This window comes from Cloeon dipterum, chromosome 1 (genome assembly GCF_949628265.1).
Source record: "Cloeon dipterum chromosome 1, ieCloDipt1.1, whole genome shotgun sequence".
In the NCBI taxonomy this organism is placed as follows: domain Eukaryota; kingdom Metazoa; phylum Arthropoda; class Insecta; order Ephemeroptera; family Baetidae; genus Cloeon; species Cloeon dipterum.
In genome coordinates, this window is record NC_088786.1 from 24,628,327 (window position 1) to 24,654,798 (window position 26,472).

Genomic DNA, 26,472 nt, shown 5'->3' on the forward strand with positions numbered 1-26,472 from the left:
CAGATTATTTTTTATTAATATTTAATCATTTTGAATTTCCTACATGAAATATTCTTAGACATGGATGGTCGTGTCTTTCAATTTAGCCCATTATTACTTATTATATTAGTTTTGTCAGTCAGAATGGCAGTGTTTTCAAAATTAAAAAGAAAACCGAAAGCAGTTTTTTACTGTTTGCCATATCAATACACATTTGCGTTTTAACTAGTCAGATCAGAAACACGTTCATTTTTTCCAAAAGGTTTGACATCAAACCTATACATTCATTTGATTTTTACATTCCAGCAACATTTCATTTCCTGCACTAGAACATCATAGTTGGCCTTAATCCTATGGTATTACTGACATGTTATTCAAAGTAGTGGATGCAAACTTGTACAGCAATATTAGCTATTTTACGGCGTGGATCTGTGGCTCCTAAGGTTGCATTGCTTTTCGTTATTTTTTTTTGCTATGTCCCATAACAAGTATACAAAAATGGTCATTTTGACACGTTCCTAAGCTGATAACTTTTGACAGTTTCTATAGAGCAATGATTAGATTTACACTGTTATCATCTGCAATATTTCATTACGTTCTGCAAAGTTCTCCTATCAAGGTTCCTGTCAATTATAATTGATGGCCAAGGAGAAGTTGCATTTTTTTCTTTTTGGTGTTGGCAAATTTTAACATCGATTCAAAATGGAAATAGGAAGTTGCAAATCCGAAAGAACCAAAAAACCAAAGAGCCCGCCTTGCGTCTAGTTTTTATTACCAAGAATGAGTGTTTGGGTTAGTTTCAAGAGAGGGATTATTCGCGCGTGTTACGTCTCATCCACATTGATCTAGGACTATACACAGCCTTAATAAATTACAAATTAACAATGGCGACATTGCCTGTTCATGTTTATCCCCCTACATTTGCTGCATATTACATTTTGCACACCGATAAATGATGTGTGGCAATTATTGCCAAATCACAGCGTAACAAGAGAGATAGAGATAGAGTACATGTATGTAAAACACATTCTACAGCAAGAAAAGAAATGAGGAGAAATCGATTTGAGCATCTTGAGAGACAGCGGCTCTCTATTGCTGATGAGCGAGAGTTGGAGGCAGAGGTGGCTTGTGCGCCGAATTAGGACTGTGGGGACTTGTTAGCGGTGACGTGTTTGACCAGTAAGGGTGACCTTCTGCAAATTAATTAATTTTTCATTTATCTCCATCGCAGTAAAATTTTTATCTTATCAAAAATTTCGTTCCTTCACGTCTCAATTGAATTTCTAGACACTTCAGTTGTCAAAACATTATTGATATTTTTTAATTGCACTTTGCCATTGATTCATATAACGCACAATTAATCTTACCCGGTCTATCTAGCGAATTAGAAATATTTGGCTGTTTTCTCCTGGGAGCTCTGTCACGCCTTTGTCGGCCACTGCTGTAGTTCGAATCCGAACTATATGGCGAGGTCGGCCTTTTGTGCGGACGCTCGAACCTCCTTTGCTGCTGGCGCCCAGCATGCTGACAGATCTAAAATCGAATCAATTGAGTACAATTGTTCGCACAATCATATTTTCCAGCTCACCTTTGTCATTGCTTGTTCTTCATAGGCGCCGTCAGCATCGCTGCATGAGCAGCAGTTACCGTTTACGTGGTCATCCTCTTCACTGGTCTGAGCGCTGCTGTATCCCTGTCCTGGTTCTCCCGCAACACTGTACTCTGCCTCACTGTAGTCAGCTAGAATCATATCACACTATTTTAAAAAATTCGTGCAGCAATATCAGCTTAAAGACGCAAACAAAACAAAAACAAAAAATGTTGAATTTCAGTGGCATTGATGCATACCAATTTCAGGCACAATGTTGCGCCTGTTGCTTCCGAGCAGACGAGCTGACTCTCCGGTCAAACTGGGAAGCGAAGACTGGATTCCCCGGTCAGTCAAGCCAAGCTCATCATAAGGAACTCCAGGTGGTGGCTGGGTGGGTGCCGGGAATCGGGACTCGCTGGACATGCTATTCCAGTTCATGTGGAGCCTCCGGTTTGGAAGTGGACTTGTGCCTTTTTTCAACGCCTGCAACGACTATAAAATCACAGGAATTAGTGGCAAACTTCGAGCAATATTGATCTTTATAACGCTTCAAAATACCACTTAGAAAAAAACATCATTTATTAATAATGGAAATACATGGTTAAATATATAAAGAAAATAATTTTTATAAAAATAAAAATTTCTAGCTAAATATTCACCTGGAGGAGTCTGGCACTTGCGGGGGTTTCTGGTCGGTCATTCATTCCCAGTGGGGGCGGTTCTTCCTGAGGGGGAGGAGGAATGAAATCCGACCAGCTTGGACCCATTGGGCCGTTGTTTAGAATTGACATCTTGTTTCGTATACTTGGTGGCTTTTTGTGACGCTGCAGCAAACCACCGTCCTCTATAGATTGAACATTAATTAAATATAAAAACTTAAAATATCGCCGTCTTGTGCTAACCAATATAAAGATTGGACTGATGCTCATGTGAACCCATGCTGCAGTTGTCCTGTCGAGGACATGAGTCATTTGAGCTGGAAGTTTTTGGATCACTGGCAGAAGAGCTTGGCACACCGCAAAACATTTGTTCGTCCTAAAATTTTGTGTTTCAAAATACTTTTCAAAATTATAAATAAATTTCTTTTGCTTACCATTGAAGTGTCTCTGCGTGCTGAACCAATGAGGGTTGTGGTTGCATATGGTCCAGGCAATTGGGGTGGCTCCCTCCTTCCAAAGGTAGAAAGCCCCCTAGGATCAACTTCCGCATAATCAGAACCAGCGTTGGAGCCAGAGAGGAGATTTTGTGTGCCGGGAGTGTTCCTGTCCTGGGCGCCCCAACCGCGATCAATCCACAAAGGAGCTTGTTTTGTGTTTCCCATGTCTAGGGAAGTCAATTCCATCGCTTTGACCACAGGAACTGCTGGGAATTGAAGGTTAGAATCCATCATAGTTATTTTAAAAACAAAAACAAGGACGAAATCAAACATGAATGAGATGCTGACATAAGAAGAAATTAAACTTTTGGACTAACCACTTTGATGGCCGAGCTGCTTTTTGCTGGAGTGATGTTTTCGGACGTAGTAAAGCACGGCACCCATCACGAGCAGAACAAGAGAAACCAGGGCAGCAAAGAGCACATGCCAATTGTGATGCAGAAGTGGATTTCCCGACTCTCCTGCATTCTGAAGGTTCGAGTCGCTCAGGTGCAGAGAGGCTGGGTCCATGGTGAGGAGGATTGGGGGTGAGTAGGGGCCCATTCCTGCTCTGTTGTATGCAACCACTCGCACAGCATAGGAAACGCCTGTCGTCAAATTGTTCAGGCGCACGGTCAGGGTGGTCGCGTTCAGGGTCATCTGGGCAAGAACCCTGCTGCTGTTCGCGCTTTTAACTTGAATCTATAAAGAAAGGAAAAAATTAACCAACTGATTTTTTCGAGAAACCCAAATATATTTTTATATTTTATGAAATTAATCGTACCTTGTAGCCTTGTAGGATACCTTTGTGATGCTGTGGTGGTGGCGGACTCCACTTGACGAAAGCTGATGTATTATTTATCATTCCCACAAGCACATTTTCAGGCGCCGCCGATGGCACTGTGGATAAAACAAGGCATTTGCATTGCGCAAACAAAGAATAAGAAAGCACTCACAATCCTCGGTTGTCTGGACGGTACGCGAATTGGAGGGTTGGCCCTCAACAGTCTTGTAGAAGGGCACTAGGAAGAACTCATATGTTGTGAATTCTTTCAGCTGACGCACCACATAGCTCACAGCTCCTGAATTAAGAACTGTGGCCATGGCGTAATTTTGAGAACCACTCGAGACGTCCCTGAAGCGGACGTAAAAACCCTCTACATACTGCTCTTCTGAGAGTATCTGTAAAAATAAACTTATGTTTAGCATAAAAAGTTTTTTCTTTTCCGTCTACCTTACCTCCCAAACCAGTCTAACCGACGTGGAACTCGCAGGCTGAGCATCCTTCAGCTCGACAATTTTTGAGCTGAGCCTCTGCCTCACGTCTTGCAAATCAAATTCCACGCCGTTGTTCCCTCTCCTCGCTAAGGTAATAATTTTCTCCGACAATGTGCTGGGTGGTGACAGCCCGTGCGAGTTCTCAGCCCTCACTATGAAAATGTAGCTGGTGTTGGGCTTGAGCTGCGTGATCTTAATACTGCTGCCAGTGACGCGGTGAGCAGCAACGCTCCATCCACTTTGCAGCTCACTGCTGAAAACCTCCACGGTGAAGCCAACGAGTTGCGAAGCGCCAGGTGAGCTTGCCCTCCAGGAAAGCAGCACGGACGTGTCTGTTACGTTAGACACGAAAGGCTTGCTTGGCGCTCCGGGAAAGGCGTCTGGATCTGGCATGCGATGGATGTGCTTGTGATCCTGAGGCACCACGATCAGGGAAGCTGCCCACGTTGACTCGCCACTCTCAGAGTAAGCGGTGCAGGTGAACAGTCCCGTGTCGCTCATCTGCAGTTCTGTAGAATGGGAAATTTGTTAAAATCATAAAAAAGTAATACTTGACGTAAACTGGAAATAGTTATGCAATTTCATCACAGCTGGCTTGCGCTGGTTGCATAACTAACTCCAGTGCGAAGTAACAATCTGCATAACGTCCCAGTGGCTGTGAAATTGCGCATCGCTCAACAAGCACCGTCAAATTGATTCTTGCATCTTTTCTCGCAACAAGAAAAATTGAGTTTTGTTGTCGAGATGCGCGCAATTTCAACACAACCAGGACGAATAATTTATTTATGTTTCTTAGTTTATCATCTACTATGATAACACGGCCAGTTTTTTTATATCACTTACCATCAATAATAAGAGTGCCTTTATCACTGACAGACACCCTTCCAGTCTTATCCAAATTCAGGTTGACCCCGTCTTTGCTCCATCTGACCTTTGGCTCCGAATCTCCAGACACTGAGCACGGAAGCACGGCTTTTGTATTAACAGGGAGCGTTTGGTTTGATGGTCCGATTTGGATCAAAGGCGGGGGGTTGTCGTCCACAGAGGTCACCTCCAGAAGGGCTTTAGCGATTTTGGAGCCAGCGACGCTCAAAGCCGAGCAAATGTAGTAGCCGGAATCGCCCCGTCGAGCCCCCCTGACCACAAGTTCGCCCGCCGAGCTGACGTGCAGACGCCCGTAGTCGTGCCCGGGGAACATCAGCACCTAAACACGCAAAGTAAACAGTCAGCATAAGTGCCTTTAATCTCTCTGACACCCAGTGGCAAACTTCATGACGGCTTTCCGTGAGTCAATCGGGGGAAAACCGTCAACATTAATTAATCGAAATCCCTGTCAGGCTAAACGTGCCAGTGTCAAGCAAATGAAATCGAGGTTCGGGTAAAGCGAGTTTTCAAGCGGTCATACATTACCTGACTATTGCCCTCCTTGCTCCAGAAAACCGAAGGCGGTGGCTGTCCGTGAGCTGAGCAAGTGAATGTTGTCACACCATTGACAGCTACTTTGCGGTCATCAGGCCTGACAATGAAATCAGGCGGCGCTACAACAAAGTCAACGTTTCGCATTACTTACGGTTCAAGGCATAGACACCACTAACTTGAAACCACTTTTTAGAGAGTAATAAAAATGCGTTTTTTTTTAATAATCAGAGTACACTTCTTGTTTTGTAGATGTAAATCTACTCGCTTTATAAAAGCAACTCACAGTGCACGGTGAGATGGGCCTGAGCTGTAATCGATCCAACAACATTTTCTGCATTGCAAATGTACAGTCCGTCGTCTCCGGGTTGCAGGTCTTCAATGCGTAGTGACTTATCTTCTAAAATATGCGCTCTGCCGTGCGGCATTTTCCCGTCTGCCCTGCTCCACAGGATTTTGGGCACCGGGTCACCGTCAACCCGGCAGCTGAACTCGGCGCTCAATCCCTGCAGTTCAGTCACATCTTTTGGTGCCTTTATGATGTAAGGTTTGACTGAAAAAACGAGAAACGAGTAGAAATTTAGAGACGCCTGAAACCGAGGAGAAAATTCAAAGTGGATGAGCGGAATTTCAACTCACCGTGAACTGAGAGAACGGCGGCCTTAGAGCTGCGGTGCCCGACGACATTTGTGGCCACGCACTGGTAGCTACCCTCGTCACTTTGTCGCGCATCGTTTATCAGCAAATTTCCTCCATCCACAATGCGAATTCTGCAGAATATGGAAAAATGTGAGCGTGGAAAGCGAAAGGCAGAAAAGTATGGAAGTATGTTAACATGTTTTTTATCTGTCTACTCCAGCTGGAGGTCTTTGAAAGTAAACCGAGAAGAGTTCTATCTGATTAATAATATTTTCTGCATCATTGATAGTGGTTTTTGTGTAATTTTTCTGTTAGATACCAAAAGTAAAATGCCGGTATCACAGTATTTAAAATAGTCATAGCTCGACAGTATTTTAACATTTACTCGACTTAAACCACGGGCGATGAAAAGATAATTACAAGTTGTTCTAGGAAAATTAAAAAATATCTGAGAATATTTCAAATACACACCACTAAATAATGTTCACTTTTTATTGTATTTTTCAGTTTTTGATTTTATTTTTATTTTAAACGACTATGTAGGCTGTCGGGCAACTGTGCCACTGTCCAATCTACTTTAATAAAAAATTGTCTGATAATAATCATGATGTTTTAATTTTAACGTTGCACATTGATTGAAATTGAACTTACCTTCTAGTATTTTCGGTGTCGATGGGGCGGTTGTCTTTCAGCCAACTGATGGTGGGCTCCGGGTGACCTTTGGGGCCACCGCACTCGAGCAGGGCCGGTTCGCCCTGGGCCACGCTGGTGCCTTTCGGTTCCACTCTGAACTCGTCGCGCAACACTGAAATCAAAAGCAGACGGGCGGCTCGTTAGAAGAAATGATATAGTGCGCGAATCTGTCAGAACGAAATATGTGTAAAGTGGAAGTCAGGGAGAGAAAATATTCGTAAAGTGCTTTCTGCTGTTTATTCAAGAGGCGATTTTCGAGCAGAAGCGCAGGTTTAGTGCCTGGCCAGACGCATAAATCAATTTTTTATTCCGAAATGCGACTTCTTAAAATGAGTCACGACGACTGCGAGTTCCGGTTGCAGCGAAATCTTGGCGCGTGTCATCCCGAAAGAGAGATGGATGGCTCGGCGCGTTTGAGGAGTATTTTTAACAAAACGTGGAAAAGGCTGGCTTCCTCGGTTTCATTAGCACTCGGCGCACACACCGCCTGTAAAGCCAGCAAGGGGAATAAAACATGCCATTTAAAACTACTGCAAACGGGCCTTCCGCCTTATTGCGCTCGAGGAGCCAACTGCTTAATATTCCCGACAGACACAATAGGACGTAAGGCCCGCTTCTCTCGCCTGCGCAAACTTTTGAATTAAAATAGCTTTCCAAAACTTGGCTGAACGCTTTTATTTTCGCTTCTTACTGCTCTCAACTTTGCTTTTGTGTGTAGCGAAAATCTGCCTTTATGCATTTAAAATCACCGGATGAAAGCGAAATTTTCCAAGGCGTGCTTCTTCGCTTTGCGAGAGCGCGCGTGTGTTGTTTTCAATTACGCATCACACACTCGCTCGAGTTGCTTTAATCTGAATTTAATAGGCGCGCCGGCGGTTTCCTTTCGCTGTTGCTCAGCACGTGTTTCCAGCCGATGTATTTATTTACGTTGGTTTTACTTGTGTTTGGATGTACGCATAGGAAAGAAGGAATAGCCGCGACAAACGCGCATCAAGTAATGGGATCACGTGGGAAACAATGGTTTTCTCGAAAGAGCTCAACGCCCATGGTGACGCTCGCGTTTTCGTTAATAATAAATGCGCGAGAGAGCACATTTTTCATTTTCGCCCTTCGTCTTTGAGCCAAATTATTATTATTACTAAGGCACATTGTGCTCAGCGCTAGAAAGAGTGGCGGAAAATCCCTCTGAGAATAAACGACTTGTTTAATATTCTTTGGATGAAACGAGTAGTGCAAGAGAGAGAGAGAGGAAAGAATAAACCTGAGGCTGTGCCGATTTTTAGAAGTGCGTAATAAAAGCGTTGTATACAAAGCGAATGCTGTGTACACGTGGGAAATGCAAACACGGAATTGGGCTCGGCCGTCGGCTTTCACGCCTGTTTGTCAAATTAATTGACTTCATTACGCCCAACAGATAATCCTCGGTGTGATTTGTTGTTTCGCCTCGAACCGTTTTCTGATTAACCTATTCCCTATTTATTTCGATGCATATACAAAATTCAAATTTGTTTCCCCGCATTTAGCCTGAAGATTATTGCGTTTTCCCGTAAAAGGAAAACGATGCGGTGGTTTGTACTGTTTCCCTACAAATTACCCAACATATCCGATTTTCTCTCACAGGCAGCGGACGTAATTTATCTTTTAACTGCGTTTCGGGGCAGCCAGCCTCCGTGGGTACCCGCAGCCGCAACAAAACAGCATCTCGTCTCCATTTAGGTGCAATCAGCTATGCCTGCGTGTGAATATTTCCGATTCAGCCTATCGCATTATTCGGATCCCATTAGGTCCAGGCCAGGAAGCAAGTGTGGGGAGTCATTCAATTATCTCGCCATTCGGAGCAGCCAGCCGCGCGCGTTTTTATCTGAAACCGCATGCACACAGCATCTCTCTCTCGGCTGCTCCTTGTGAATAGGCAACGCCAGGGGAAGTGTGCGCGGGCAAAGTCACCCCCGGCAACGTGCCTCCCTCGCAAATAAAACGTACTCGGCATCAGACGGCGGGTTTCTGGCCCCCTTAGCCTCATTAGTTGCTGTTTGCCGCCGGATCCACAATGATAATACAAATAGAGAATCAATAGTACGTACGGCAGAATCCACCTGCGACTGCAGACATGCTGACGCAGAGGGTTCGCGCCGGTCGAAATCGTCAACGTCAGTGCAAGAGGCCGGGCAAATAAATAAAAAGGAAACGCGTAATGTGCTGCGTACGCGCGCGGGGGATGATTCATTGTGAAATCAAACAGCCTGCAGGAATGGCAAACACCGGGCCGGCCTGATTGCTCAGCAGCAGCCCCGAAAACCGCCCCGCAGCTGCTGATTGAGCCGGCCGAGGGCAGGTTAATCAAATTTCGCGCATGCCGACCAAATTTACCCACCGACCGTGCGTGCTCCAGCTTTTTGTCCGCATTTTCTGTGCAGGCGTTTCAGCACGGTGGCTTCGCTGCTCGTGATTTCGAAAGGGATGCCGAAAAGGGTAAAAGAGGCGCGTTTGAGGGAATCTGATGCGGTCTTTTTACTTCATTATCCAAATGGAAAAGGCTTTGTGAGTCTGTTTCATCAGAATTGTGAAAGATGATATCCAGCACGTCAGAAGCGCTTTCGTTGAGTGGTCTATTCATTTGCCGAATCCGTATACTGTCGAGGCAAATTATCTTGTTATTTGAACCAGCCGGATTACTTTAAAATTACCACAATAACTCCAGCGATAATTAGGGTGGTTTAAATAATTCCCTCATATTTTTTTTATTCTTTAACTAATTCGAAGTTGGTCTATATCTATGTATCGTGTGATTTTCGTCTGCGTTGTTGCTTCTCTTAGATTCGGTCTACTAAATGACGAACCTGAGAACAAGCACTCCACTTTCATTAGCTTACAAAGTGGGTAATAATTTAAAAATTAAGATTTAACGAGTTTTCACACAAAGTCGTGGGCTCCACTTGCACGGCAATGGGCTGGAAACTTTTAAGTGCGCACTAATTACACAGACGCAAGGAAAGCAGCCATCAATCAATGCAAACACATTTTTCAACTTGAGCTAATTTTATTTTATCGCTCGACGCACTCCATTTGCATTCTCCTGCTCGAGAGTGACCAAACAATTGCACATTCACGTCGGCTTTCACAATGATTGATTATTTTTTTCCGCTGACGTCTTCACTGAGCGCACAATTAAGCGCCATGAATAATCTAATAGCCGACGCGCCATTATCTCGGGGCTGCCTCCCCTAGCCAGCTAGCTCACAATACAACGCGCTAATTGCAACGAGATAGTAAAAATTATCATTCGGCCGTGGTGGCGGCGGCGACGCGGCGACAGTGAGTCGATATCTCGCTCCCTCTCGTTTCGTTTCGTCTCCCCAATTTTCTCTAAACACAGAGTGCGTGGAAGATAAACAAAAGTGCCATCCATGCAGCAGCCAGCTAGCCAGCCAGCCAGAAGCAGCCGAGCAGGGGAGCTGGCCGACTGAGATCATTCAAAGAATACCGAGAATTAAGAGCAGCCAGCTCCATTTATAAAACGGCGGCGGCTGATGCATCCTGTGCCCCGCGTGTTTATTGACGAGCGAGCTTAGCTTGGCTGGCGACAGCTTCTCAACTTTTGAAACGCGGCGTTATCGCGACGCGCTCGCCCAATTGGAGCAAGGGTTCGTCCCGCGCGCAAGGGTCCAAGGGTTGCTATCTCAACTCAAATTTAGAGCCCGTTAAATGAAATTTGATAATGCGAACATCAGCCAGCTCGTAAAGCTTTTAGTGGGCGGGGGAGGACGCCGGCAGCCGGACCGGACACTTTTGTCTCTCTCGCGCGCGCCATTTGCATTTTCGGCTTACTGACCCCAGATTACGCAACCCTGGGATTTCGTATGCAAATTTTTAGATGAGCCTCGAATCTGGACCTCTTGTGCTCGGCATTAGCCGATAACGCGTCAGTTTGATTGATCACTGTGTTGCGATGACACGTTTCGGTTCAAGGGTTGGATCAGATAAAAGTCTGGACGGCGTCTACGGAATAAAACGCCCACGATCGCGTGAAATTCGAATTTGGAGAGAAGCAATTTGCATTTCAACCACGGCGCCGTTTAATTATCCGCTGCCAGACATGTATCTTAAATCGCCATTATCGTAACTTTTCGCTTCTTTGGCACGCCTGGCTCGGCGTTGATAATGCAAAAGTGGGCAGATCGTTCGATTGACACACTTGCAAATTGGCTCATTACTCAGCACGAAATTTGATTCTGCACAATTAGTCCGCACTTATTTAACACTGTTGCTATCGCGGATTTTCACGCTCTCCTAAAAGCTTGCGGGCGCCTGCTGAGGCAGATTTTATCACCAGAATATTCAAATCAAGAGGACTAAAGGTCCGGCGAAGCAGCGGCGGCAGCAGGTACGTCTTCAACATGCGGCGACTGGGAAATTCGCAGCAAGAGTCGTTAAAAAGGCTTGTCCTCATTAGGCCACAACCGGGCCGGGCCGATTTCGGAATTGAAAAGCGTGAAATAGCATTTCAGTCACATTTTAATATCCCGTTTGGCGGACAGCCTCGAGAAAGGGGCATTAGTGCGCGAGCGAGGCGAACGTGGGCGTCTCCGCGCGCGAGAGAGAGAAGGGATATTCCATCCATCAGTTCAGCAGATCGTTCGGTGTTAAAAAGTGTGGAGTTAGATGAGGGTATCCCACAACCATCTATATCCATCCGACCATCCGACCGACGCAGAAGGTCAGCAAATGTCACTTTAAGTGTCCCTCGCCGCTAAGGACATGAATCACCACGCAGTCTCAATTAGGAGTGTTTTAAAGTTGACAACACTCGCCGCTTCAAACGCGCCGTAATAAATCGGACATGAGTGAAAAGGATCTCGGGCGCGCGCGCGACAACACGAAAGCGAGCCGCCACCGAGATGATTTAGCCGTCGTTTCGTGGCCCTTTCTAATTCTTTTCGTCTTTGAAATATGTATAAAAACAGCCCGCCAGCATGCCCGCCCATGCGTGCATATTTGAGCAGTGCACAATTTATTACAAAGCGCGCATGAGGAGAATTAGTCTCGGCGAACTGATTGCTGCGGCGGTAATTATCCCCTCGGGATATTTAAAATGAAAAGCTGGCTGGCGGTACATAGAGCGACTCGCAATTGCAGATAAATGAACGCGCAGAGTGCTCCTCTGGGGCAGTGACAGATACGCCAAGTAATGCACTTCCGACACTCGACTTGCAGATGATGGATCTCTTAAATTTCTGCTGCGCTATCATCGGCGCTGATTTTCTTCCATTTTATTTTACGGTAAAAACTGTAAAATGATCACATAAAAGTAAAAAAAATACTCTTTAATTGAGAAATTGAAAATAAATATTTTTCATCTAATAATATCCTCGTCACTTTTACTTTATTGGAGGGGAACAAAAATTATATTGAAACATATGCACTTGAATATCAATTGAAATTTCCGCATTAATAAATGTAGGAAATTATCACTTTCTTGCCATTTTTAATGAAAAATAAATTTGAATTAGCAACACAAACCATTATTGATGGTGAATTGATGATCATCTAAAATATTATTATTATTTAATTTAACATTTAAAATGATCGGGTTGCTTGTCGTTGTAAATCAGTGTTAAAATTACTAAATTTGACAGGCATAAGGAAGTGACTGTTTTTGCTTAAATCTCCTTGTTGAAGCAGTTTTCTCATTATTGAAAATTGCTATTTTGTTATCTCTAATGCAAATCAATCCACGATTCTAAAAACCACCTAAAATAAATGTCATGAGAATTGCTGTCATTTTTCTGCACTGCATTGTATGTATGTAGCAAAATTGTAATATATCGCATTTTGATTTGAACCTATTCCGATGCAAATCAAAATCATGCCACAGATGTTCCCTTCCGAGTCGGCACTCAGCTGTGCGAGCGTAATCCACCCGCTGCACCAATTGCACACTACCCTCTCGCGAAGCAAATTTAGTTCTGTTGCAGCAAATCCCCTTCTTCGGCATTATTTAATAAAAAACTCATGGACTTTATCAATTTCCCGAGGCAGGGTGGATTACTTGAGACAAGTGTACACAAAGCACTACACGGCCTAGACTGCGCCAGCGAGCCTATTCATTAGGAAAGCGGCCGACGTCCCCTGCTGCGATGATGAGAACGCACAGGCAGGGGGAGGTTTTTATATTTCGTGACGTCATTAACTGGAGTAGTGTGCGTATATGCAACGGGGGATGATTATTTGCCATCTGGTGCTGCATGCAACCCCACGAGCTGTCATAACCATCCCGGACAAAAAACAGCCGCCGCCATCCTCTGGCCGTGTTCTGATTCGCCCATATGCCCGCCTGCCTAATAAATAATGCTGCGAGCACACTTTTTCGAAACGTACATACGCGACTGGTCACAATTCGTGTGGCTGACATGGGAAAATAATTAAAAACACGATTTGGAACAACGCTGGGTGGCGCTCGCGCGAACAGCGTTGCAAATTCGCTAATTAGAAAGGAAATTTATGTGACGCGCGCGGCGCAAAACGCTCTTGTAGCAAACCGCCGCTGAATTACACGCGTCGTGTACTCGTATCGTTTGCAGATTAGCACTTTGCTCGATACCCTTTTAATTATTCCTAGCTGTCGGGGGGTGGCTGTTTGCGTTGCCAACCCTTTCACTCCTCGTCCATCTGGTCCGAAGATTTATGGCAGAAAGGGTGAAAATGGGCTAATTAAACGGGAGTCTATTTTACAAATCCGCCCTTTCACATTAAGAAACGTGAACAACAACTGCTGCCCTGAGAGTTATTAGAAACATTTGCATGTGAGTCATTGAGAGGATTGAGAAAGCCGGCGGGTTGCAAAAAGAGCATTCCTCGCAGCGTAATTTTCCCGCAAAGACATAAATTTAGCAACGAAAACACGGTGCACAGTATCACATTGGCCAATCTCATTTTCGAGAGCACAATCGCACATTCAAAATGATAGGCTCAACAATAAAAAGCAAATGTGGGCACTGGAAGCAAAGTGGCACAAATTTTATCTTGCAAATTGTGCGCCGAGTAATAACATTGCGAAAATATTCGAGCAGTGTGTCGTTCACTCGCCTCCTCGCGGAAAATGAAAAATGTGCTACTGACAGGCGAGCAGGACTATTACTATCAAATTTTATTGCGCCAGCCGAGCGAGCACACAAAGATTACGATCGCGAAATTCGGCCCGATTCCGGCGAGGCAACATAGTTGTTTTTTTCCAGTAGGATTTCAACTGCACCCGCGGCAATTAAACACCTACGTGCTGTTGGCATAAAATTAATAAGTCATCATCGTGCGAGCCGCTTTTTATCACCGCGCGCGCGGATTCGACGGCATAATGCGCCCACACGCTCTGCACCGGCCGACGTAACACACAATAATTGTGCGCGGCTCTGTTTCATATTAATGGCCCGCTTTCCGTAATTTATGTCAGCTACGATTATTCCGTCTGGCCCGATGATAATAATCAGCTCGCATTTATTCATAACCGCCGCCGCGCTGGATGGCTGTCACAGCCAAGATGGGGCTGGGAGGAGCCAGAGTGTACCTTTTTTCCTGCGTTTGATGGATGGCGAATTGCTGCTCAATTAGACGATTTTTGCCAGCTTTGAAAGCGTCTCATTTCGGTGTAGATTGATTGCAAGAGAAATTAGCAAGAGGGCCAACGCCGTCTCCGCTCCGCCAACGCAGGCAAAAATGTATATTGAAAGATTTAGTGCTTTCCACTTCCTGTTTTATAGTTCAAAAGATATACAAAATTCACGGAATTCTCTGTTGGTAACGCATTGGATACATGTGGTTGATATATTTTTGGCTGCATTTAAATCTGGAATAAAAATGTAATAGCAAATATTTTGTTGCTCATTTAATTTTTTTAATTCTTCGCCATTTTAGACTCTCTTCAAACAGTATTTGAATAGGAATAATTATCTCATTAGGCTTAAAAAAGTAATTTGGAGACGTATGCCGGATATTTTAAGTCTGAAAATTTATGAGATTCGCATCTGGATGAACAAAACCTGTAATTAGCACATATGGCGCGAATGCCAAAAGGTGCACGATTCTCACGCCGACGCTGAGCTAGTAAAAATTCATAAAACCTCAAAGGTGTAAAAATTACCTGACACATCCATCCACACAATTTACTCGCAATTATGATAATTTTTCTGCGCGAAGGCGCGCGCCTCTTCTGCCTTTTGTGCGCGAGAGCGGCTGGTCTAGTGATTTAGTAGCAATCAAGTAGCAATAAATATGTCTGGCCTTTTGCGGCGGCAAAGGGCGAGGTTGGACAAACATCAAAGAGCGACCTGAGACTGTGCGAATTAGGAGGCGGCCCGACGTTAATTAATTGTCTGGGAATTTAATTAATCTCAGCTGTGTGCGACGAGCGCGCGCATACACAAGCCTATTTCACTACGAATATTATCATTATTTTCAGGCAGCGCCGTGAAATAATTAATGATCCGCATTCGGAGACGTGAGAGAAGAAGAAGAAGAGGAAGCTGCGATGAAAAGAGCGACAAAAAGTTGTATGAGAAACTGCTCCGCGCTCTTTCTAGCCGGCCGGCCGGCGCGCGGAGCAGGAACTAATTTCTTATGAAAGATAACAAGAATGCCGCGACCTAATGCATTATTAATTTCTGTTAATCGACTTGATGAACAGCCTGCCTTGTCTCGCCGCTCCGAGCGACACGTTTTTTACTCTCCTTCGGGATGAGAAAACGCAACGCAGTGCGAGAAATCCGAGCGGTTAGAAATCTGAAATGGCGCGTTTAATTACCATCAAAGAGAGAAGAAGAAGAAATAAATGTTGCATTGAAATTCACGCTCGGCTAGAGTGCGGTCGCCATCACGCACGCGTTCGCTCACTTGGAAAATGAGTCGTAAAAATTGATGGTGCCATTATTTTAATGTGCATTGTCCGTTGTTTTGAAATTTCATTCAAAATTTAGAACAAAGATCGCCTGTGGACTTGAAACAATTAAGACGATTCGGATTAATTGAATGAAACCGATGAAACCGCCTTAAAGTGCATTTTGGTCTGTAATTTCCCTGCGGGAGAACAAACTTTCCCCTCTACCTCCGCACTCTTCTTTCGGTAGTCATTTACAGTCAAAGCTAATTTATGTGCTTGTCTCTCTTAACAAGTGATGTCTCGCGTCCATTAGGACAGACTAATTTTAATGAGCTCGATATTGAATAATGCGAGTGGGCGTTCGGCAATTTGAATCTTGTCGCCCTGAATAAACAGGCCCGGCAGGGCGGACCGACTTCTCTCGGTCTCTGTCGCTTTTTGTCCTCCTCGCCACCGACAACGACGGTTCGTTCCGCAGCAGAGGCGGGCCTTGTAAATTGTCATTTAATTACGTCGAATTGCTTTCTCAAACTCAATTGGTTTGCAGGTTAATTAAAAAATAATAAATTTATCCCGTCGCCAAACCCGCATTTGGTTTTCGTCAAAAGTCGCATTCTCATGCAAATTGCTGTGCTTGATTTGCCTGTGTATATTAGCCGTCGCCCTGCAATCCCACTCCACTCCGTACCGACCGTGCATACTTCCTGCCAACAATTTGATATGCAAATGCGGACCGTGTTCTTCCAGATAACCGCGCTCGCGCCGATATAACTCCGACTGCGGTCACACAAATTCTTCTCTGTGCTCGAGGCATCGCCAGCGTCGGTGGTGTGCCGCCAATTAATTTCCCACCCCGGGGGACACGACAAAATGTATTTAAGATAAATACCAGCTGACTGAGAGTGAGCTTGCATAAGCGGCGGGCGGGGGTGGCCTTTTAAGACCGATCTCTTGGGTCCCGAAATGAGTGATAAACCGCAGGAATAGAAAGCATGCCAGCCACCCCCTGAAAGGCTGCATTAATGCATTATTTTTTGGCTCCCTCGGCGCTCGTCACCGAGTGAGTGAACTATTTACTCGGTGACCTCTCTCTTCTTCGGCTGCATATCACGCCCCGCGCCGTGCACCCTCCCCGCAGCATCCACCCCCGCCCGGGGGTGGCAGGCAGCCCCGTTATCAAGTAATGGAAATGTAATAGAGACACAAATTGCGTTCGCTGGTGCTATCGAGCCCGGACGCGTAATATTTTTATCTCAGCGACGCATGAATGTGGGATTTGCTTTAAATTCTTGTTGTGTGTCACGCGGCTCAGAAGTGAGAGCGGCTAGAGTGCGCAGGGGAATAAATCACAGCTGGGCGCGCGATATTGAAACGCGCGCGCTCGAGGGTGGAAAGTGGGGTGTGCGCTCGGCAAAAAGCATTTTAGGGAAAAATTATGAGCGATTAGTCACCGGCTCGAGCAACGCGCAGCAGTGGATTAGAAATATTAGCGGCACGTTTGTCTCTCCGTTTTGCACGCCAGATTTTGAAAACTGCCGACCCGCGCGTGGTGGCAGCCGCTCTGTCGACTCAGGTTGGGGCTGAATAAGAAAAATGACTGCGACAAAATTTATATTCGCCAGCGTTCCACCTTTCTGCCTGCACGCCGGATTATTTATTGCGACAACACATGGCTTTTGCTCCATGTTCGCTTCTTTTTGTTTGCAAAGCCAATTTGCATTTAAATCGACTGCATTTGTCGAAAGTTCGCAACTGCTATAGAAGCTAGAAGCGGCTACGGTTAACTTTTAATAGCTGCACAATAAAAAACGATTTGTTTAATTGGAATGGCTTTTAATAGCTTTAAAGAGGATACATTAAAAAAACGTTTTTGCCGTTGCATTAACTTAAGGATTGGGTTCTAACCACTTTTTTATATTTTCAATTTAATACTTTTGATCGTTGCTCATAGGGGAGTTAAAGAGGGTTGTTACATGTATAGGATGACAATAAACATTTTACATTGTTGATTTTATATCTAGTGGTTGAATAAAATTGTAAATATCGAAAATATTTTTAAAAAAATACTTCGCATGTCAGTGCTAGGTCTCTAACAGTAGCATATAAACTTTGGAGCAAATTTATCGGCAAAAAGATTGTTTCCCCAAATTTTAAAACGTTTCAAACCATCAACTTGTTTCACTGCATAAGTGGAAGAAAAATTAAACGATGCTATTATTCCACTATATAATTTGATTGTAACAACTCAGACAGACAAATGGACTGAAATTAAACGCCCAGCTCGCCAAGGTGCAATAAACAAGTAGTATATGAATACAATTTCCAAGGCTTGTGCGAAAGAACCCGATTGAAAAATAGATTCGCCGGCCTCCACAGCGTGAAATGTGTGTATTTTCAGGCGGAGAACGTCAGCAAGGCTCCCTTATTTAGAAAGCGCTGCTTCTCTTTTGCAGCAAATTGCGCTCATTTTTTGCCGGCAATTTATGAGTGGCCCACAGCTAAGGCGCCCAACGCTCGAAAATACATACATGGACCCGCTATCTGGACTTTTCATCGGCCGGCCGGCCGAGCAGAACTCTGCTGTTTCTTGTTTCACTTTATCATCGAGAGTGCTGCGAGCGAAATTCCGCCTGCGCCCGGCGAATTTCGACGCAAGTGCAGCTGTGTAGCAAGGCAAATTACTAAAGCTGGCCGAAATGCGCCAGTTCAGGCGGGCTTGTGTACATTGTGTGTGCACACCGTCTGCCGTTGAATGCTGCACACGCACCAGCGCAATATTCAATTATATTAATGGCGCTCTCAAAGGAATGAGCGCGCAGATATGCAGCATTCAACAGGGCTGCAAAGTTTAACTTTGTGACATCAAATTTCTGAGTCTTACATCAGGCAAATTACATTTTGCGCGGCAGCGCCAGCCGAGCCAGCAGTTAGCAAGAGCTAAGCTAAGCGCCCTGGCTGGCTCGAGTTCAAAGGAGCTTTTTTCCAGCGAGCGGACCTTGCTGTGTGTTAGTTAATCAGCAGACAACTTAATTAGGCCCTGTGCCGTATAGCTCGCTCTGGATGACAGAGAGGAAATGGAAAAGGGACCTTTTTGTTTGAATAACGTGCCATTTGACGTCGACGGCAGCCGCCAACGATTCTCACGCGATAAGCTCGCTTGTTTGTTTTGAGGAAGGAATAAAAATTTTACTATTATCAGCCGCGGCCACTTGAACAGTTAAATGCTCCTTCGCGCCTCCATAAAAGCGAGTCTAAGCTTTATTTTAATGCTCATCCTCTTCCAGGGTGAGGGAATTTATTCAAACATTCAAAATGGTGCGTCTGATTATACGATAAGCAGGAATCAACAGTTCATTATCAAGTAACACGAAAAAGGTTTTAGGGAGAATAAATCAGGAGGCATTTAGTTGAATGATTCATATACTAAATGATAAAATAATTCGTATAAATTGTGTGTCAACAAGTGTTATTTGAATATTAAAGAAAATCTTTACAACCATGACTTAGTTTCTCAAGCGGACATGGGTTCACACCAAGTTTAAAATCCTCCAGCCCCCGCTAATCTGTTAACTCTCAGTTCTCATCACACGCTCACGTCTGTTTACCGTGTACGAGAGAGAGCGAAAGGGTTAAGAGGCCCAAAGGTGTGTATTATGCATGGATCGCAGAAGAAAAGGTGATGGTCGCGGCCGGCAGCGTCGGAGCTGCTGCGGCGGCGGCAAACTATAAATTACAAACCGCGGCGAGAAATGGCCGCGTAATTAAAAGCCTCTTGAGTGGATAAAAGGAAATAAAACTGACTCGCGCGCCGCGAGAGAGTAAAAAAGCGACGAGTCAGAATGCGCGCCCGGCCCCCTTTTTCAGCCGATTGATAAGTCACGTGCTGGAAAAAAGAGTTACGCGATTTTTTATAAGGCACGTTTCGTTTGCTCCGCGGAAGATCGACGCAACTCGACGCCACGCAGCAGCAAATTGGCGCGCGTGCAGTTTCGGCCCGCGGCTAGGATGGAAATCACTTTCGGCCAGCACGCGGGTTCAAGGCACCTTTATACCTTTTCAGGTAGCGCGCGCCATATATGGTAAATTGGCATCAATGGCAAACCACAAAAGAATACGGGAATAATGGCAGCGGCATGATGAGATGGATCGAGAGGAGAAAAGCGAGCCAGCAATTTTGATTGCGTGTCGGGGAAAAATTGAACAACATGCGCGCGGACTAAACCATTGTTGCCGCTGCTGGAAATAATTGAATGCACTCGATACATGATTGATGTGGAAATTAAAATTTTCCGACGGCATTTATGACTCATCTTGCATTAAAATTCCGACAGCTCCGGATCAGCCGGATTTAATTAAATTTTCAGCCCGAAATCCGATATAAATTTTGATCGAGTGCTCTAATCATTTGCAGCTCCGAGATCAACAAAGAGGGCAATTTTGCCCTTTTTCGACGTCTACATAACAATTTTACTCGGAGAAACTTTAATGACTCCCCCACTTCTGGCGCATATTTTGGCACCCCAGCGCTGAAATAGAGGCAATTTTCGCTGTGAGTGCGCGGCGTTATTAAATAAGTTGGCTTGCACAGCATTTTTCCGCGCCACTGGCCAGCGGTTGAGGGGCTGTCACAAAGTTTAATCTGTGCCAGTTGACAAATGTAGTTTATCAAAAACAGCAAATCCTGCCTCGCATTCAACTGGGCGGCATTATCTTGCAGGTCCGCGTGGTTAATTGAAACCGCCGGCTATGCGTGCGGCGGCGGCCGCCGTGCCTTTAGCAGACGCAGCTTATCTGGGAGCGGCCACGGCGCCTGCTGCTGCCACAATGCACGCTATATTGACCTGCCAGTCATAAAAGTATGGCTTTTAATATTTCATTTCGTATATGGACTCACCTCACCCGGATAATTGAGCTATCTAAAACAATAAAATAATTTTTATTGTGCGTCGTAAATATTCTAGCTGTCTTCGGAAAACCTTTCTCCAGCGCAACCGCTTAATGAATGGCTTAATCAGATTTTATCTCTATGCGCGATCAGGTTATTCCTGATTGAGCCGAGAGCAACTAACGAGATTTTGCCCATCTGGGCAGTGCAAAATGAATAGCCCTCATTTATTCGACGAAAGTCCGATCGGAATTTCCTTTGGTCAAAATAAAAGGAGATGTTCTGTAGGGCCAGCGTCGTCTTAATAAAAATATCATTGCGCACTTTAATGCGCCGAAAAGTTAATGGCGCTCCATAAAAGCGAATTAAACGCTTTTATGACGTCATAAAACCAATCGTGCTGGAGACGTGTGTTGCGGGATGCATAAATGCGCGGCGTAAAATTTATATTTGCATCAAGTTGTAAAAAATTAATATTCCCGGAGAAGGAAAGAAATCTCTTTGCAAACTTGAATGCTTTCCTCATTTTGGTTTCATCCTGAAATCGATCGGGTGCGGCTCGACAGTCAAAGGGGCACCTCGGTCTGTCCCTTTAAATCTCAATCGGAGGCAAACAAGGCGAATTTTCCAACGCACGACGAAAACGAGGGGCAATAAAACAGGCGGCCGAGAGAAGGTGGTTGGCGTGACGTAACGAGCTTTCATTCTGCCGAGAGGTAGCTAGCGTTAAATTGCCCCCGAACGGTATGTGTGCGGGCAATACGCTGCAATGGTGCGAGGGTTGCATACCTTCCCTTACCCTCTTCTATTATTCCCTGCTAATGCGTGTGCGGTCGATGCCGAGTCCGCCATTGTTTATCTCGTGGGACACTTCAAAATTGTAAAAGCCAGCCAGCAAGGCTCAGCAGGCCGACGCGCAAAAGTGTAGCGAGGAATTCGAACGCGGCCTACCCGCCCGAGTTACGCATAAAACCACGGGGGTGTCATTCATGTGTCGCTCAACTTGTCACTTAGTCGACGCCGGGCGAAAGTTGCGTTTATGGAAATGAATTTCAACCGCCGCGCTGCGCCGCAATTTAATATCTTCCGCCAGCGCACCAACTAAGCGCCGGGACGGGTTTGCGTTTTGCAAATTTTTTGCGAGTGCGATTTACACGCCCTAATTGCATAAAGCTGAAGGGGAATATCAGGGAATGCAGCAGGCTCTGGCAACATTTTTACGAAACTTGAAATCGATTCACTGAAGAACAGAACCAATCTATGCATGGAAATATACATATTATGTTGCTTTAATTGCATCAATTAGTTTTGACAACGGTCCAGCACTTTTGAAATTTAGATTAGATTTGCCACGGCGAGCAGCGGAGACCGCGAATCAGCCGTTTAATTTCCACAGCCCTAATTGAACACATCATCAATAAATTAGCGTCAGTGGTGGTACATTGTGCCCAAAATTGCTCAGCGTAATACGCCAACAATGTCAGTGTGCAGCGCAAAAAAGCGTGTGGTTGTCGGACATCAATTGAGGTTGCTACGTGAAATTACCCCTGCCGACAACAAACATGTACACCTGCGCTGCTGCTGACTCCGCTGCTATTTAGAGATGGAAACTAGCTAGCTGTACGTACGTATATATGCAGAAGGGGCAATTCGGGAGCAGCGCGCTTAATAAGCAATTTTTGCTCAACAAAAGCCGCTGCCGGCTGCGAGGAAGAAAGAAAGAGTTGAGCTGCTTCGGACGTATAAGGCAAGCGTGAAATTGCAGACAAAAAACCACACGAGAGATCTAATTTTGACTCGATTTAAAGGAGAGACGAGGCCAGGAAAGGAAGAGCGAGAGAAGACGCTCCAGCGTCGGCGGCAGAATCTCAATTTCAATTGTCAGCGTGAGGTCTGCGCCCGCCTTGGTGTGGGAATTTTGTGCCGAACAAATTCATTCTCGTTACTCTCGGCGTGTGTGCTCCAGGCGGGGAATTATTTTCCGATTCGCGCGCGCACTCGGCTGGATGTCACAATCCGAATTTAATAAAAACTAATGGAAAAAGTTGAATTTCGGGAAATACTGAGCCCAGATAAAGTGCCCGAGCAGGAAACGGCTGGAACATTAGAACAAATGGGGCGCGTTTAGTGACGCGGAAAATTTTGCGACCACTTAAAAAGCGGCTGGATTTTCCCTTTCTCTCTGCTAGCTGGCTCTTTCCTTTTCGTACATTCGTCGTGTCGGTCCGACGGAGTGAGAAAACTTTTCCCTATATCACAGCCTGACAGCACTGCATCACTTTTCTCTGATGTACAATGCTGCAGCTGCTTCCAAGAAGAAGCCAGCGCAGAGATTCAATTAAGAATTGACGAACGAAGTGACGCCCGCCTACCCTAGAAAGCTGTAAAAGGAGAGGAAAAAACTATCCGCATCGGAAAATCAGTTCCCAGCGGAGCGAGTGGCGATACGGCCGCAAGTTAGGCAAACATCTGCAAGAGCGTGAGTCAGTCAGATTGCGCCTGTGTTGTGCATATATGAAAAGAGAGCGAGTTTGATCCGCAAAAGGCCCTTGAGGTGAACAAATCCCCTCAATACTTTAATATGCATGGTGTTTTCTTTATCAATATTTACCCGTCGACGGCCGGCCAAGAGAACTCTCACTGGCACTCGGTGCCGAAAGGAAGATGTCCGCTTTTTTAGCGCCGGGCACCGCACAAACAGAATAAGTTATGCATCGCGCGACCGAAGCGAACAGAAGAGCTCATTATAATAATCTCGCAGAGTGCTTTTTGCGCAAATCCCATTGAAAGGGACGCGCGCTGTTTGTCGCATGAATGAACGAATGAAAGGAAGCGGCTATATATATAATACACACGTAGGCTCGCTCATTTTGAATGAGGTGGCTCTTCTCAGTCACTTCCTTGGACCGTCCACGGAGAACAGAGATAGCGAGTTTATCTGCCCCAGCCCCGAGATTTTTGGATTCAAGACAAAACAACGGGGCGCATCGATCCGTGCGGGGGTGCAGGGAGTGTTTACTGTACAAATTTTGGCTGCGAGGGCAAATCTTGAAGTGTTTAGAGGCGCTGTAAATTCCACGGCATGGAGGCTTACGACGTGAATATGTAAATCAACAGCCATTTTTCAGCCGCCCTTAAAAACAGCCACCGCAAAGCCGAATGAATGATACCAAGAAACATCTCATTTGAGTAAAAGGACAGCATGCTGTACAGAACAAATTGCTTGAGAAATTCAAGATGACCCGACCTGCTTGCATCGAGCTGCATGCGCTTGCAATGGCTCACAAGGGATGCGTGACGTATTTTAGGGCAGCAGTTCCCCCTCAGTCTCGAAGACGCATCTCGAGAAAACGCCTTTCTTCATTGCTTAATAGGATGAGGGCTGCTGCCCTGCTGCATGCGGCGTTGCGAGAAAGAGCAACACGGAACGACACATACAGTACGCACGCGGAAATATTTCCGGGGAAGAAAATTTTGTGTGCCCCCGTAAAAGACGTCTCGCCGCAAGGGGGAAAAGGCGCGCGCGCGCACGCCAGGCCAAAATTATGGCCGATAAAAAAGGGCAGGAGGGAATCTTGAGAAGAAGAAGAAGAAATTCTTCTCGGAAAGCAGGGAAAAGTGCAATTATTGTACACGAGGTTGAGCACCCATAAGGTATTTTTACGTCCGCGGACAAGGGATAGGTTTCGCTCGCAGACACAATAGTACAAAACGACACGCGGTGACTTGTGCTTTGTCCCCCGATCTGAGCGAACACACACCTCGGCGCATTATCCCGGCTGTCCCTTTCCCAATTTATTATACTGCACGCCAAAAGCCAATCTTTTCTTCACGCGCTTGCTTTGTACGTGTAATAAATGATTTACACAATGTTGCAGCCTCCTATTTATTTAACAAAAAGCGAGCAGCGCGTTGTTATTACTTATACGCGCTGCCGGCCGAGTAAAAAATTATTAATGCTCGGCACGGGCATAAAAAATAGCGCCGATGTAATAGGAGGAGCCGTGTGTGTATCTTTGCATGGAATAATAGCGTCCTTGTTACATTGGCAATAAATAATTTTTCGCAGGGGGACCGACGCGACTATTCATTCACACGTGATGCTGTGTGTGTATTAATGACAATGCCTGACGAGGACAGCAGCGTGGAGAGAAAGAGAGTGAGAGAGAGAGAAAAAGAAAAAACGGAAAAGCAAACTTTGCGCATTGTAGCGACTCAAGGTTCGCGTGAGAAGCAATTTAGCTGGTAATCAGGCTCTGTTTGTGCGGTGTGCCGACGGCGGGGAAATAAAAAGTCTAGACGCATTTTCTTCACACTAAATTTACGACTATTTGCTGAGGGAAATTTCAGTTGAATATTCTAGGAACGGGTTGGAAATTATTTTGCATTTCAAAAGACGACATTAAGGCCAAATGATGAATCGTAAAGAAATTTAAATTCAATCCATGTGAATGAAATTAATTCGGTTCCTTTCACAGAGAAACAAGTTTTTTCTCATTCCTGTACAGAATTAAATCTTATATTCAAATGAGAGCATCTTGTTGCTTTAGCTCATGAAGCTGAAAAAGTAATATTAAATCATTACTAGTTTTGTCCGTGCAAGTGTTAACAAGAGCGTGGAGTGAGTTATCATTCAAAATTTGACACGTATACTATAAACCATCCGTCTTCGCCGCAGCGCTGTACGTTTTTGCGGTGTGTAATAATGTTCGTTTTGCGTCCGACGATTTTATAATTCTATCAATTCCTGTGTGCGGCCAAAACAACATGGGTGCTGCTAATAATGTTAATTAAAATTCATGTCCGGTGCTGGTGAATAAATTAAAGTGCTCCCAACGTGACCAGAACGCCAAATTTCCATGGCCGACTGGCTTATTTTAGCACATGCTGCATACATTTTTAATGCAGGATGAGCACACGGCAAACACACAGCAAATTCACGCAAGTGAATCATCGAGCAAACGCTTTGATGTGTGATAATTAAATATTAAGAGCCAATTAACTCTCGGCAAAATGGCGGCAGGCCCGAAATTCGTTCAGTCAGATCAATTGCCAATCAAATTTTGGCGAATGTGTGCGGAGGACATGGCGACAGCATCTGTCAACACGCTGCGACAGAGGGATTCTATTTGGCAAATGTAGTTCGTGCATATGTGTTGCACAGGCCAGCGCACAAATACACGCGGCAGAACAAAGAGAAGGACCGTAATTAATTTAGTTTCGTAATTTCCCTTTTTAAATTTGCCAACACAATTGTGTTCGGAATGAACGAGACGTGCCAGCAAATTGTTTGAATCGTGATTAGGCTGATAGAGCGTCTCATTATTGTATTACTACATTTTTCAGGATTGCTTATTTTAAACCATGAGCATGTGAAAAGTCAATTTTGGAGCCAATTTTTGCCCCGAGCGTAGTGAAAGACTCAATTGTTTCAGCAAACAAACAAGAAGCCTAATGACAGTCTTTTTGCAGGTTATCCCACGCCATTACTCATGATTACTAGAAAAACAGCAAGCTATAAAAGTGACTGATGAATCGGCGGCAGCGATTATTAATAACGCGCCAACTATTCTTTTCTCAAATACAGGCCGCGCTTATTTTTTCTCTAATTAAATAAACCAACTTTCTTGATTAAAATCCACCACTCGTTGGGCACATTTGAAGGCAATGACTTGCCATTTTCATTGGCCACTAATTTAGTTTCTCCTTTCATTCGGCAGTAAAAAGCACGTGCTACTTTTGAACAATATCACTGGCTAAAATAATAAAGTAAAAAAAATCTGGCATGGACAGTCGTCTCGTTGTGTATACATGTGCATGCGTTTTAGGCTAATACACGCCGAGTGTGTGTGTGTGTGTGTGTGAGCGCGCGCGAGTAAGAAGTATTGATCGCGCGGCATGGTGCATTGCCAAAGCAGGTATAATGCATAGTCATTACATATGATTGGCTTTCTTCGGCAGGAATACGATCCGTCCATCAAGAAGCT

The 26,472-nt window shown here is 45.0% G+C and overlaps 1 protein-coding gene across 3 annotated transcripts in view; it reads right to left on the minus strand.

Moving 5' to 3' along the window:
- Positions 1 to 4: 4 nt before the first annotated feature.
- LOC135934457 (roundabout homolog 2-like) overlaps positions 5 to 26,472 on the minus strand; it is a 73,306-nt gene continuing 46,838 nt past the window's right edge. Inside the window, exons 3-18 of one of the 3 annotated variants that reach the window (XM_065476227.1) lie at positions 6,690 to 6,843; positions 6,039 to 6,169; positions 5,686 to 5,952; positions 5,394 to 5,521; positions 4,827 to 5,187; positions 3,945 to 4,492; positions 3,662 to 3,887; positions 3,490 to 3,605; positions 3,044 to 3,407; positions 2,664 to 2,929; positions 2,473 to 2,605; positions 2,230 to 2,414; positions 1,828 to 2,062; positions 1,568 to 1,719; positions 1,347 to 1,512; positions 5 to 1,172 (exon numbers count right to left, since the gene is read on the minus strand). In XM_065476227.1, coding sequence (XP_065332299.1) covers positions 1,069 to 1,172; positions 1,347 to 1,512; positions 1,568 to 1,719; positions 1,828 to 2,062; positions 2,230 to 2,414; positions 2,473 to 2,605; positions 2,664 to 2,929; positions 3,044 to 3,407; positions 3,490 to 3,605; positions 3,662 to 3,887; positions 3,945 to 4,492; positions 4,827 to 5,187; positions 5,394 to 5,521; positions 5,686 to 5,952; positions 6,039 to 6,169; positions 6,690 to 6,843 — 3,536 coding nt within the window. In that variant the 3' untranslated portion in view covers positions 5 to 1,068. Of the gene's footprint in view, positions 1,173 to 1,346; positions 1,513 to 1,567; positions 1,736 to 1,827; positions 2,063 to 2,229; positions 2,415 to 2,472; positions 2,606 to 2,663; positions 2,933 to 3,043; positions 3,408 to 3,489; positions 3,606 to 3,661; positions 3,888 to 3,944; positions 4,493 to 4,826; positions 5,188 to 5,393; positions 5,522 to 5,685; positions 5,953 to 6,038; positions 6,170 to 6,689; positions 6,844 to 26,472 lie in introns of those variants that run through there. The other 2 variants (XM_065476218.1, XM_065476236.1) reach the window with 2 other exon arrangements.